Here is a 12,754-nt window from a genome sequence, read left to right on the forward strand (position 1 = left end):
TACAGGGGAATCAATTCTCAGGCAGTGAAGTAAGTCTGCAGGTGTCTGTCTTTCTCTCCCCCTCTCTGTCTTCCCCTCCTCTCTATTTCTCTCTGTCCTATCCAACAATAATGACATCAATAGTAACTACAACAATAAAATAATAAGGGCAACAAAAGGGAATAAAATAAGTATTTTTAAAAAATAAAAAAAGACTATTTGATATGTTATTAGTAAAGCTGGCCATTTTATTTATTCATGCCTTGTGTATAAGGGTTGCATGACCTTATTCTTTGTTCATTTATTGAAATTTTTTTTGTTTGCTTGTTTGTTCACATTCATTTTTGGTTCATTCATTTTTTTTTTCTTTTGCCTCTAGGTTTTTATCACTGATATTTGATTCCAGCGAGTAAGTCACCTGCATGTTAGATGTCAAGTTCAGGGAAAAACTAGTAGGGTCATGGCCCCCTTGGAATATACCTAAAATAGACCTACTAGCTTTCTCCAAAATGGAGACCCCAAATCTTCATCTGCAATATTCTTGCCTTTAGGTGCATGATTAGTCAACACTTTGTTCTGCTTTTTATCTTTTTTTTTTTTCCCTTCAGGGTTATTGCTGCGGCTCGGTGCCTGCACTATGAATCCACTGCTCCTGAAGGCTATTTTTTTTCCCCTTTTGTTGCCCTTGTTGTTTTATGTTGTTGTGGTTATTATTATGGCTGTTGTTACTGATGTCCTTGTTGTTGAATAGGACAGAGAGAAATAAGAGAGGAGGGGGAAAGATAGACACCAGCAGACCTGCTTCACTGCCTGTGAAGCGATCGCCCTGCAGGTGGGGAACCAGGGGCTTGAATCAGGATCCTTATACAGATCCTTGCACTTTGCGCTATGTGCCTTTAACCCGCTGTGCTATTGCCCAACCCCTTCTGCATTACATGTTAACTCTTTTTCAGCCACCAGGTTCCAGATGCTACCATGATGCTAACCTGACTTCTCTGGGCAGAGGACCCCACCAATGTGTCCTGGAGCCCCACCTACCCAGATCCCTGTCCCACTAGGGAAAGAGAGAGACAGGCTGGGAGTATGAATTGACCTGCCAATGCCCATGTTCAGTGGGGAAGTAATTACAGAAGCCAGACCTTCCACCTTCTGTAGGGAAGAATAGGGAAGCTATTTAATAGGGATGGGATGGGATATGGAATTCTGGTGGTAGGAATTGTGTGGAATTGAGTTCTCTTATGCTATGGTCTTGTCAATAAATAAAAATTAAAAAAAAAAAGAGTCAGTTCCTCTGCCCGCACTAGCCATAGTTTAAGTGCTCAGTAGTGATGTGGGGCTCTCGGCTCCTGTGTTGGACTGGACAACTACAGAATGATCCTGCCATCATACAGCGGCTTACAAGGCATGCTATTTCACATTAAATATAACCTGAAATTTTATTAACACCAATTAGTCATTTGAAAAGTCCTTTCATTATTTTTCATGACAAACTATTCTGAATATATGAAATTTTTATATTTAACCATGTATAACAGAAGTCTTCAATTTGATATTTTTCTCTTAATCTCATTCATAGTATTTATGCTATCTATGCTTCTAGTGTTATTACTTCTTATAGGAAAATGTATACCAAGCGGACATGTGAAAAGATATATTCCAAAGCATATGACAAAGGGTAATAAAAAAGCAGAGAAGTCCTAGATTGTAAAGAAATAATCACTTTCACTGTCTTCTGCCTGTCTCTACGTAAAAATAAATAAATAAATAAAATTATATAACTCAATGTGGAATTGTATTAGAAAAACAAATTATAGGGCCAGGCGGTAGTGCAGCGGGTTAAGCACACGTGGTGCGAAGTGCAAGGACCGCTTAAGGATCCCGGTTCCAGCTCCAGGCTCCCCACCTGAGGAAGTGGGGGAGGGGTCGCTTCTCAAGCAGTGAAGCAGGTCTGCAGGGGTCTATTTCTCCCCCTCTCTGTTCTCTCTTGATTTCTCTCTGTCGTATCCAACAACAGCAATGGCAACAATACCGGCAAGAACAACAAAATGGGAAAAATGGCCTCTAGGAGCAGTGGATTCATAGTGCAGGCACCCAGCCCCAGCGATAACCCTGAAGGCAAAACAAAAAACAAAACAAAAGAAAGAAAATAAAGAAAGAAAGGAGAACAAATAAATCCAGACGATGAAATATTAGAAGTACTCAAACTATTTTAACACAGTTGGAACCAGGAGGTGGCACACTTGGTCAAGCGCACGTTACAGTGCACAAGGACTTTGGTTCACGCACCCTGGTCCTCACCTGCAGGGGAAAAGCTTCATGAGTGGTGAAACAGTGCTGCAGGTGACTCTCTCTCCCTCTTTATCTTCCCTTTCTCTACAGGCTGCTTTCTGCCTCTATAAAATAAATAAATAGTAAATAATATATATATTGCCTCCAGGGTTATCACTAGGACTCAGTGTCAGCACTATGAATCCACTGCTCCCCAAAGCTATTTTTCCCATTTTTGTTGCTCTTGTTGTGGTTGTTATTGGTATTGTTGTTATAGCTGTTGTTGTTGGATAGGACAGAGAGAAATCAAGATAGGAGGTGAAGACAGGAGGAGAGAAAGACAGACATCTGCAGACCTGCTTCACCACTTGTGAAGCGACTCCCCTGCAGGTGGGGAGCTGGGGGCTCGAACTGGGATTCTTATGCCAGTCTTTGTGCTTTGTGCCATGTGTGTTTAACCCACTGGGCTACCACCCAGCCCCCAGAATATTTTTAGAGTTACAACAGATTCATATATATTGATTTGGAAAAATCATGAAGTGAAAAAAGAAAAAAAAAGGCTATTTTTCACAGAACAAATTCTATGTTGACCCTTAGTGAATAAATAGAAATTAATGATTTCATTATTATATAATGTGATTTCATTACATACATGTTTTTCTGGATAGAAACATATAAAATCATAAATAACTGTCACCATTAATTATTGATGGGAGAGAAAACAGACTTACTTTTACAGATAACAAAGTTTAGTGATTTTTAAGATTGACTACATAATAAAATCACAGTGTAAGAAAGTCATGTGATAATTATATAAAGTTGCACTTACTTTTGTAATTTAAAAAACATAAAATTTGATAGCAAAGTTTTCCTCCTGAAGCTAAGATATGAGATGGGTAAAGGAGCTGGGACAGCAGGTAAAATACATAATTTCTAGGCTCATAATAAAACTCACAGAAAAACACATAAAATGGTGTCCCGAACTAGAAATTTACTTTCAAAGGAATTACTGAAATTGCTTAAAAGAGTAAAAAGAGTAGAAACAGGCTGGGAGCATGGATTGACCTGCCAATGTCCATGATCAGCGAAGAGTCAATTACAGAAGCCAGCCCTTCCGCCTTCTGCACCCCATAAAGAATTTGGGTCCATAATCCCAGAGGGGGAGAAATGGCAAGGGAAGATGACCAGAGGGCTCTGAACTCCACTTCCATCAGGACCCCAAGAGAGAGGAGGGAAAAAAGGAAGGATATTTGGAAGTAATAATAGGTGTGGGTTTGACTTAGAAAGGAAAAGGCAAGACCATAGAAAAAATGAACAAATACACACATATATGTATAGATGATTATAGAAATAATAGTCAGGGAGTCGGGCGCTAGTGCAGCGGGCTAAGCGCAGGTGGCGCAAAGCGCAAGGAACAGCGTAAGGATCCCGGTTCCAGACCCCAGCTCCCCACCTACAGAGGACTTACTTCACAAGCAGGGAAGCAGGTCTGCAGGTGTCTATCTTTCTCTCCCTCTCTGTCTTCCCCTCCTCTCTCCATTTCTCTCTGTCCTATCCAGCAACAATGACATCAATAATAACTACAAAAATAAAACAAGAGCAACAAAAGGGAATAAATAAATTTTTAAAAAGTTTTATAAAAAGAAGAATAATTTTTAAAAAAAGGAAATAATAGTCAACCCATATCTGTGACCTTGGCAGAGCTACTGCAGTTTCCAATGGAAGGAACGGAGACACAGAACTCTGGTGGTAGGGATGGTGTGGTATTATACGCTTGTTACCTCATAATTTTGTAAATCAATATTAAAATCACTAAAAAAATAAAAAAAAAACAGTAAAAGGAAAAAAAAACCTGTAAGGTAATTGTATTTAGCTTGTAAGTGGGAAGTAACGAAAATTTTACTCCCAGACTCAACAAGAAGCTACTATATACGGTTCAATAGAAAACTTACCTTGTTCAGACAGATTTAATTTTCACAAGCTAAAAGTAGCTGGGGGTCAGGAGATACTGCCATCTGCAGTACAACTGGCACTCATGTCCAAGACACTGGCGGTCCCAGGTGTAATCCCCAGCACCACCATCAGTCAGAGCTGAGTAATACTCAGTAAACAAAAAAGTTTAAAGTCTTCTAAACAAGATTTAAATATACCCTTATACAGCTGTTAAACTGGGAAAAAAGAAAGCTCACTGATATTGAATACAATGCAAATATGATTTTTGAAATAAAGATAATTATGCTATCTTTTGTCACGATTACCTTATTATCACCTGTTATCCCTTTCTCATAATGAGCCAGAGCATTCACATAATCACCCCTGAAAGAAAAATGAGAGTGAATTTTAAGACATATTTAAGAATCTTATTTACAAATACAAAATTTAAAAGTAGTCAATCACTGAGTTGCTGACAGAAGCGGTGGAAAGATGTGATACACAACATATATATATATATACATACATATATACATATATATATATATTCTTTCAAGTTTGCTATTTTGCTATTTTTTAATTTTTTTATATTTATTTATTCCCTTTTGTTGTCCTTGTTGTTTTATTGTTGTAGTTATTATTGATGTTGTTGTTGTTGGATAGGACAGACAGAAATGGAGAGAGGAGGGGAAGACAGAGGAAGAGAAAAAGATAAGACACCTGCAGACCTGCTTCACCACCTGTGAAGTGACTCCCCTGTAGGTGGGGAGCCAGGGGCTCGAACCAGGATCCTTAAGCTGGTCCTTGTGCTTTGCACCACATGTGCACTTAGCCCGTTGCACTACCGCCCGACTCCCACTATTTTGCTATTTTAAAAATAATTACTGGGCCAGTGAACTCACTCACTTGCTTTGCTATGTGCAGCCCAGCTTTGAGCCCAGCCCCCACTGCACTGAAGGAAGCTTCAGGGCTGTTTCTTACTCATTTTTTTTTTTTTTTTTTTGCCTCCAGGGTTATCGCTGGGGCTCGGTGCCTGCACTACAAATCCGCTACTCCTGAAGGCCATTTTTCCCATTCTGTTGCCCTTGTTGTTACCTTTGTTATTGTTGTTGTTATAATGTTATCATTGCTGTTGTTGTAGGATAGGACAGAGAGAAATCAAGAGATGAGGGGAAGACAGAGAGGGAAAGAGAAAGACAGACACCTGCAGACTTGCTTTACCACCTATGAAGCGACCTGCAGATGGGGAGCTGGGGACTTAAACTGGGATCCTAATGCCAGTCCTTGCACTTTGCGCCATGTGTGCTTAACCCGCTGCGCTACTGCCCAACCCCCTCTTTCTAAGTCAATCTTTAAAAAATATATATTTCTTTAGGGGGCCAGTTGGTAGCACAGCAGTTTAACACACATGGTATGAAGCACAAGGACTGGCACAAGGATCCTGGTTCGAGCCCCCAGACCCCCACCTGAAGCAGGTCTGCAGGTATCTATCTTTCTCTCCCCTTCTCTGTCTTCCCCTCCTCTCTTGATTTCTCTCTGTCCTATCCAATACCAACAACAATGACAATGATAATAACAACAACAAGGGCAAGAGAATGGGAAAAAAATGGCCTCCAGGAGCATAGGATTCATAGTGTAGGTACTAAGCCCCAGCAATAACTATGGAGGAAAAGGAGAAAAAAAAATATATATATACACATACACACACACACACACACACAGAGAGAGAGAGAGAGAGAGAGAGAGAGAGAGGGAAAAATTGAGTGGGAAAGGGAGTAGAGAAGGAGAGAGACAGACATCTGCAGCACTGCTTCACCACTTGTGAAGCTTTCCTCCTATAGCTGAGGACCACTGTTTGAACCCAGGCCCTTGTGCATGGTTACACATGCACTTAACCAGCCACTGCCTGGCCCCCACTTTCTTACTCATTTTGTGTCTGTCTCTATCTTAAAAAAATAATCAGATTTTTTTTTTTTTTTTTTTTTTTTTTTTTTTTTACCAGAGCACTGCTCAGCTCTGGCTTATGGTGGTGCAGGGAGGGGACTGAACCGGGACTTTGGTGCCTCAGGTATGAGAGTCTCTTTTTTAGCAGCAGGGGAAGTAGTTCAGTCAGAGCAAAATTGTTGTTCCTTCTATTTATCTTTACTTCCATTATTGGCAAATGTTTAAAGAAAAGATGTTTTTTTAAAAATATAATTTTGTTTTTATCAAAAAGAGTTTGGAACTGTAGAATTCCTCTTGATTTTTTAAAAAATATTTATATTTTAATGAGGAGAGGAGAGAGATAGAAAGACCAGAGCACTGCTCAGCTCTGACTTACGGTGTACTGGAGGTAGAACCTGGGGCCTCCTGGCTTCAGGCGTGAAGGGCTATTGCAAAACCACTATGCTATCTCCCCAGTACCCCGCCTTATGTATGAATGGCTTTATTTGTTATACCTTAGCCTCAAACTGAGTCTCAAACTGGGAAGCCTCGGAAACTTCTGTTGTGTTTCCCCCCCCCCCTCCATTTTAGTAAGGGGTGTACAATGTCTCATGTCTCTAGGACAGGTGTCTACAAAACTCTCACCCAACTTCCGTTCTTCTCCCTCCTCATGCAATGTCCTCTCCCTGTTGCGGTCCTTTCACCTAGCTCATCAGGATCCTAATCACAGCCCATAAGAAGGAATGTGACTTTAGTATTGGGCTTTGTGAATGTGATTGTCTATTTTTTTTCCCCTTGAGTCCATAAGCCCTATGGTAATTTTCCCCCCTCCTTCCTCCCTCCCTCCCTCCCTCCCTCCCACCCTCCCTTCTTATTACGATGCAGACAGCCAGAGATAAAGAGAATGAAAAAGACCACAGCTTTGAAGCTTCCTTCATCGTGGGAGGGCTTGGTCATACACACCACAGAGCAGCACACCATCTAAATGGAGTTATTTCACCAGCCCCTGGTAACTTTTCTATCATGTTATATTTAACCTTTACTGATGGGTTATATAGTGGGTGTTTCTCAGAAGTGGTCAATTTTTAATAAAATATTTCTGGGGGGAAAAATGTGCCCAGCCAAAGAGGTGAAAGCAAGCATGCATGAGGTCCTGGCAACACATGCACAAAAGAGAATAGGAACAACTACACTGGATTCTGCTAGACTATTATAATAGCACCAGACTATTCTTCCTTACTCTGTTAGTAAAGATGCTTACTTTGTAGTGTCTGGGGCATTTGTGAGAACTACATTAAGTTTATGAACTACTTTTGGTTACTTATTTCCATTGGGGCACCAAATAACAATCATGTGACCACAAAAACCAGTGTATTTTTCCCAAATGTCAATATTTATAAGTAGACTATGTATTGAAAGAATCTGAAGAATAATGGATAAACATACTGGAGATTAAAGGCCCTACTTCTTACTCTGATAAAATCATTACACGGAGTATAAATATCATACTACCTATTTCCATGACTGATGCTAACACAAATTTTCATATCCAGATGTCCTATTATCTTAAGTCATTTTTATTACTTGGGACAGAATGAATCAGTGATTCGATTAAGATCCACTTTCTTCTAATAAATCATCTCTTTCTAGTATAATCATCATCTCTGGAAATGACATTATCTGAGCTATACTTGATCTCCATCTTACTAGCTTAGGTAAATTGTGTTGTTTTGTTTTTGTTTTTGTTTTTGTTTTTGTTTTCCTTTTTGCCTGCATGATTCCTCTGCTTTTGGTGGTGGGTCCTTTCTTCTTTTCTTTCTTTCTTTCCTTCTTTCTCTCTCTCTCTCTTTTTTTTTTTATAGAGAAGAGACATCACAGCTCAGCTCCACTGTTCTTATAGCTTTCCCAAAATGCCAACAATGGGGAAACAAAGAAGTACAAATATAAGCACATTTTAAAGAGATGGGAAGTTAAATGCTAAAAGACTCAGTTGAGAAAAGCAGAGCAGTTTCTTCCTGACAAGGGTGTGAAAAGCTAGGCACCACGCAGGAGACCCAGGTTCCAGCCATGCCCGCAGGGCATTACAGGAAGCCTTGGTGGTCTTTCTGCCTCTCTATCTTGACAAAGAAAGAAAGGGGGAGGGAAGGGAGGGAATAAAAGAAAGAAGAAAGGAAGGAGAAAGAAAGGGAGAGAGAGAGGAATTGCTGCTGCCTTTTGTTTTCAGTGTCAAACCCTGCAGAATTACATGACACTTTAAAATTATGAGCACATGGACCACTGGTGAAATTAAAATGTAATATGAAAAGGGTGGCATTACAATGCACATGAGGACTGGCATTCAAGCCACTGGTGCCTGGGATGCTTCATGAGAGGTGAAGCAGTGCTGCACATGTTTCTCCACGCCCCTTCCTTTGCTTTCTGTCTTTACGCAATAAATAATCAAGTAATTTTTTAAAAATCATTTAAAATGTAATATTAAAAAATTTGGGAGGGGAAGGGGGCAAGCAGTGGCATACTTCATTGGGCAAACATATTTAGTGCACAAGGACCCCAGTTTAAGCTTCCAGTTCCCACTTGCAGGAGGAAGGCTTTGGGCGTACTGAACAGTGCTGCAGGTCTTTCCACCACCACCCTACTCCCTCTCCTTCCTTTCCTCTCAATTTGTCTCTATCCAAAATAAAAAAAATAAAGATTGTTAAAAATTTTTTCTGGCTTGATTTTCATCACAAATCATCTAATGTTTATCCATATGCAATTCAGTTAAAAAAAGAAAAACTGGGAGTCGGGCGGTAGTACAGCGGGTTAAGCGCAGGTGGCACACAGCACAAGGACCGGCGTAAGGATCCGGGTTTGAGCCCCTGGCTCCCCACCTGCAGGGGAGTCGCTTCACAGGCGGTGAAGCAGGTCTGCAGGTGTCTCTCTTTCTCTCCCCCTCTCTGTCTTCCCCTCCTGTCTCCATTTCTCTGTGTCCTATCCAACAACGACAACAATGATAACTACAACAATAAAACAACAAGAGAATAAACAACAAAAGAGAATAAATATTTTTTTAAAAAAAGAAAAAAGAAAGAAAAACTAGGGGCCAGGTAGTGGTTGAATGCACATGTTACAATATGCAAGGACCCAGGTTCGAGTCCCCAGTCCTCACCTGCAGGGGGAAAGTTTCACAAGTGGTGAAGCAGGGCTGCAGGTATATCTCTTATCTCTCTTCCTTGCTATCCCCTACCCCGTCCCCTTGATTTCTGGCTGTCTCTATCCAATAAATAAAGATAGTAAAAAAATTTAAGAAAAGAAAAACTATAACTTTAAGTGCATAGGAGATGCAGACCAAGACCTGGTAGCTTTCATGATGCCTGTAAATTACACTAGAGATGCTATTAGTGTTCAAAGAGGTGAAGATCATGAAAAGACTATAAAAAGCAGTGTGTGTCACTCATTTTTGTCAATCTTTGATGCTATGCATTGTCCTCTTGTTGGTCAACTTGTTGGCCTTAGAGTGTGTGATTCAAACAGTACTTAGGCTCTATAGATAGAAAAAGCACAGACCCAAGTTTAGACTGTGGTTCTTTAGATAAAAGTTGATAAAAGCATGATTGGAAGCATCACTAATGAGGAAAACAAAAAAGTTTTGGGATGACTAATGTCTATAGTTTGTCCCTCTCTAAAAAAGCAAGTGTAAAGTCAGTAACAATTTCAAAGTGAAGATAGCCATGAACTATCCACAGACTAAAACATAGGAAAACAAGGACTTACGTGAACTCCAGCTGAATAGCGTATTCTTTTGATATAAATGGCATTTGGTCTGGGGCTAAACGCTTTGCCAGTTGTAGAGCACTGTCCCAGTGCTGTAAATCTCTTCTCATCTATTAGAAAGAGAACAATCTTAATTTCAAGGAGCATGCTATTTTTTACCATCTCCAGACAGTGCCAGTTTTAATTAAAGTTATAAAGCTTGATCTTTACAAGGGCAAGGTATCACTATAGCATGCTTCCCTGTGGGGGTGGTAGAACTGGTTAAAATGGGTTCTGGAAGGGGCTGGGCGGTGGCACAGTGGGTTAAGCACACATGGCACAAAGCTCAAGGACCGGCGTAAGGATCCCAGTTTGAGCCTCTGGCTCCCCACCTGAAGGGGGGTAGCTTCACAGGCTGTGAAGCAGGTCTGCAGGTGTCTGTCTTCCTCTCCCTGCCTCCCCCTCCTCTCTCGATTTCTCTGTCCTATCCAATAACAACAACAGCAATAACAACAATAAACAACAAGGGCAACAAAAGGGAAAAAACAGCCTCCAGGAGCAGTGGATTCGTGGTGCCCCAGCCGTAATCCTGGAGGAACACAAAACAAAATAAAACAAAACTGGTTCTTGAGAGCAAGAACATCTTTGCTATTATGAAGGTCTGTAGTATACTAAGACACAATCCTTAACAAAGTCTTCCTGGGACTGGAGATGGCTTACACAGTAAAGCCCACTCTTTACTGTGTAGGAGGACCCTTTGCTGGTTTGAGCCTCTGGTACCGCATGGGAGCCCCTGCCCAGAGGCAGCTTCATGATCTGTGGAGCTGTGCTGTAGGTTTCTGATACTGAGGCAGGGTAGTCCGCCAAGATTAGTGGAATTATACAGATGCAAAAAGTTCCACTAGCAAAATTATTATTACTATAGTAGTATTATTACTATAATTTATGTTTTTTAAATATTTAGTTTTGGGCTAGGGAGATCGCATAATGCTTATGCAAAAAAGACTTTTTATGTCTGAGGCTCTGAGGTCCCCACTTCAGTCCCCAGCACCATCATAAATCAGAGAAGAGTTGTGCTCTGGTACATCTGTGTCTGTCTGTCCGTCTGTCTGTCTAGATTTCCCTTTGCATCTCTCTCATTAAAATAAATAAATATTAATACATATATTTTCATGTATGTGAGAGAGACAGAAAAAGAAAGGGCAAGTGAGACCAGAACACTGCTCAGCTCTGGCTTATGGTGGTGCCAGGGATAGAACCTGGGGCTTCAGGCATGAAAGTCTAGTGCTCAGACACTGCACTATTCTCCTAAATCATTAGTTTTTCTCCATAGCAGAAAATCAAATTAACATTAATTCATTCAGTCAAATTTAAATTAATTCTTAATTTTAAAAAGTAGGAAAATACTATGTGAATTGGTGCTATTCTCTAAGAAAATTTCATGTTTTATCAGAAGTAGAAATAAATGTCTTTCTCCCTGGCTCTTGTGGCCTTTTACCTGAATATAGTAAACAAATTCAAACATAAATTACTAAATAATATTTTTTAAATATTTCAATTCAAAATAAATGTCTTAGGCCTTCTATATCATCCCTGAAAGTTGGCAACTTTTGCCAATTATATTTTTAATGTTTATTTATTTATTTATTCTCTTTTGTTGTCCTTGTTGTTTTATTGTTGTAGTTATTACTTTGTTGTTATTGATGTTGTCGTTGTTGGATAGAACAGAGAGAAACGGAGAGAGGAGGGGAAGACAGAGAGGAGGAGAGAAAGATAGACACCTGCACATCTGCTTCACCACCTGTGAAGCGACACCCCTGCAGGTGGGGCACCAGGACTCACATGGATCCTTATGCCAGTTCTTGCCGTGCGCTTAATCTGCTGCGCTACCGCCGGACTCCCGCTGTTGTCCTTGTTTTACTGTTGTAGTTATTATTGTCATTGTTGTTGGACAGAGAGAAATGGAGAGAGGAGGGGAAGGCAGAGATGGGGAGAGAAAGACACCTGCAGACCTGCTTCACTGCCTGTGAAGTGACTTTCCTGCAGGTGGGGAGCCGGGGCTCGAACAGGGATCCATATGCAGGTCCTTGCGCTTTGCAACACGTGCGTTTAAGCCGCTGCGCCACCACCTGACTCCCACTAAATAAGCTTTATAGTGATTAATGCTCTTCTTAATTTATCTGTTCAGTTAAAAAAAACCTTTTTCTTTCTTTCTTGGGGATGCAAGAAATTACAGTCCAGTTGGTGACATACAGGTACAGTATCTCATCTCCCTGTGATACATGTCTGCAAAACAGTCTCACCTCCATCTCAGGTCCTTCCTCATACACCCAAACATTTTTACAGGAGGAGTTACATGGTTTTCTCCCACCACTGTTGTTGCTAAGGCTCTGTGCCTGCATGATTCCTCCTCTCCTAGAAGACCCAATTTTTAAGACAGTGGGTGAGAAACGGGCAGTGAGACAGAGTCACCACAGCACTGCCCCACCTCACATAAAGCTTCACCTTTGGGAGCCGGGCGGTAGCGCAGCGGGTTAAGCGCACATGGTGCAAAGCTCAAGGACCTGAGTAAGAATCCCAGTTGGAGCCCCCGCTGTTGTTGTTGGATAGGACAGAGAGAAATTGAGAGAGGAGGAGAAGACAAGAGAGTAGGAGAGAAAGATAGACACCTGCAGACCTGTGAAGCGACCCCCTTGTAGGTAGGGAGGTGGGGGCTCAAATCGGGATCCTTACACTGGTCCTTGCACTTCGTGCCATGTGCATTTAACCAGCTGTGCTATCACCTGGAGCCCCAATTCACTTTTTTTTTTCATGCTTTCCAGGGCCTCATGCCTGCATGACTTTTTAAAGAATATTATTTACTTACTTATTTATTTATTATTGGATAGAGACAGAAATTGAGAGGGGAGGGGAAGATAGC

General features: G+C 40.9%; 1 protein-coding gene across 1 annotated transcript in view; it reads right to left on the reverse strand.

Moving 5' to 3' along the window:
* WDR19 (WD repeat domain 19) overlaps positions 1-12,754 on the reverse strand; it is an 83,264-nt gene that overhangs the window by 20,889 nt on the left and 49,621 nt on the right. The window contains exons 20-21 of the mRNA XM_016187999.2: positions 9,856-9,965; positions 4,506-4,563 (exon numbers count right to left, since the gene is read on the reverse strand). Of these exons, the coding sequence (XP_016043485.1) occupies positions 4,506-4,563; positions 9,856-9,965 (168 nt within the window). The remainder of the gene's footprint in view (positions 1-4,505; positions 4,564-9,855; positions 9,966-12,754) is intronic.

The sequence above is a fragment of the Erinaceus europaeus genome, chromosome 3, assembly GCF_950295315.1.
Source record: "Erinaceus europaeus chromosome 3, mEriEur2.1, whole genome shotgun sequence".
Classification (NCBI taxonomy): domain Eukaryota; kingdom Metazoa; phylum Chordata; class Mammalia; order Eulipotyphla; family Erinaceidae; genus Erinaceus; species Erinaceus europaeus.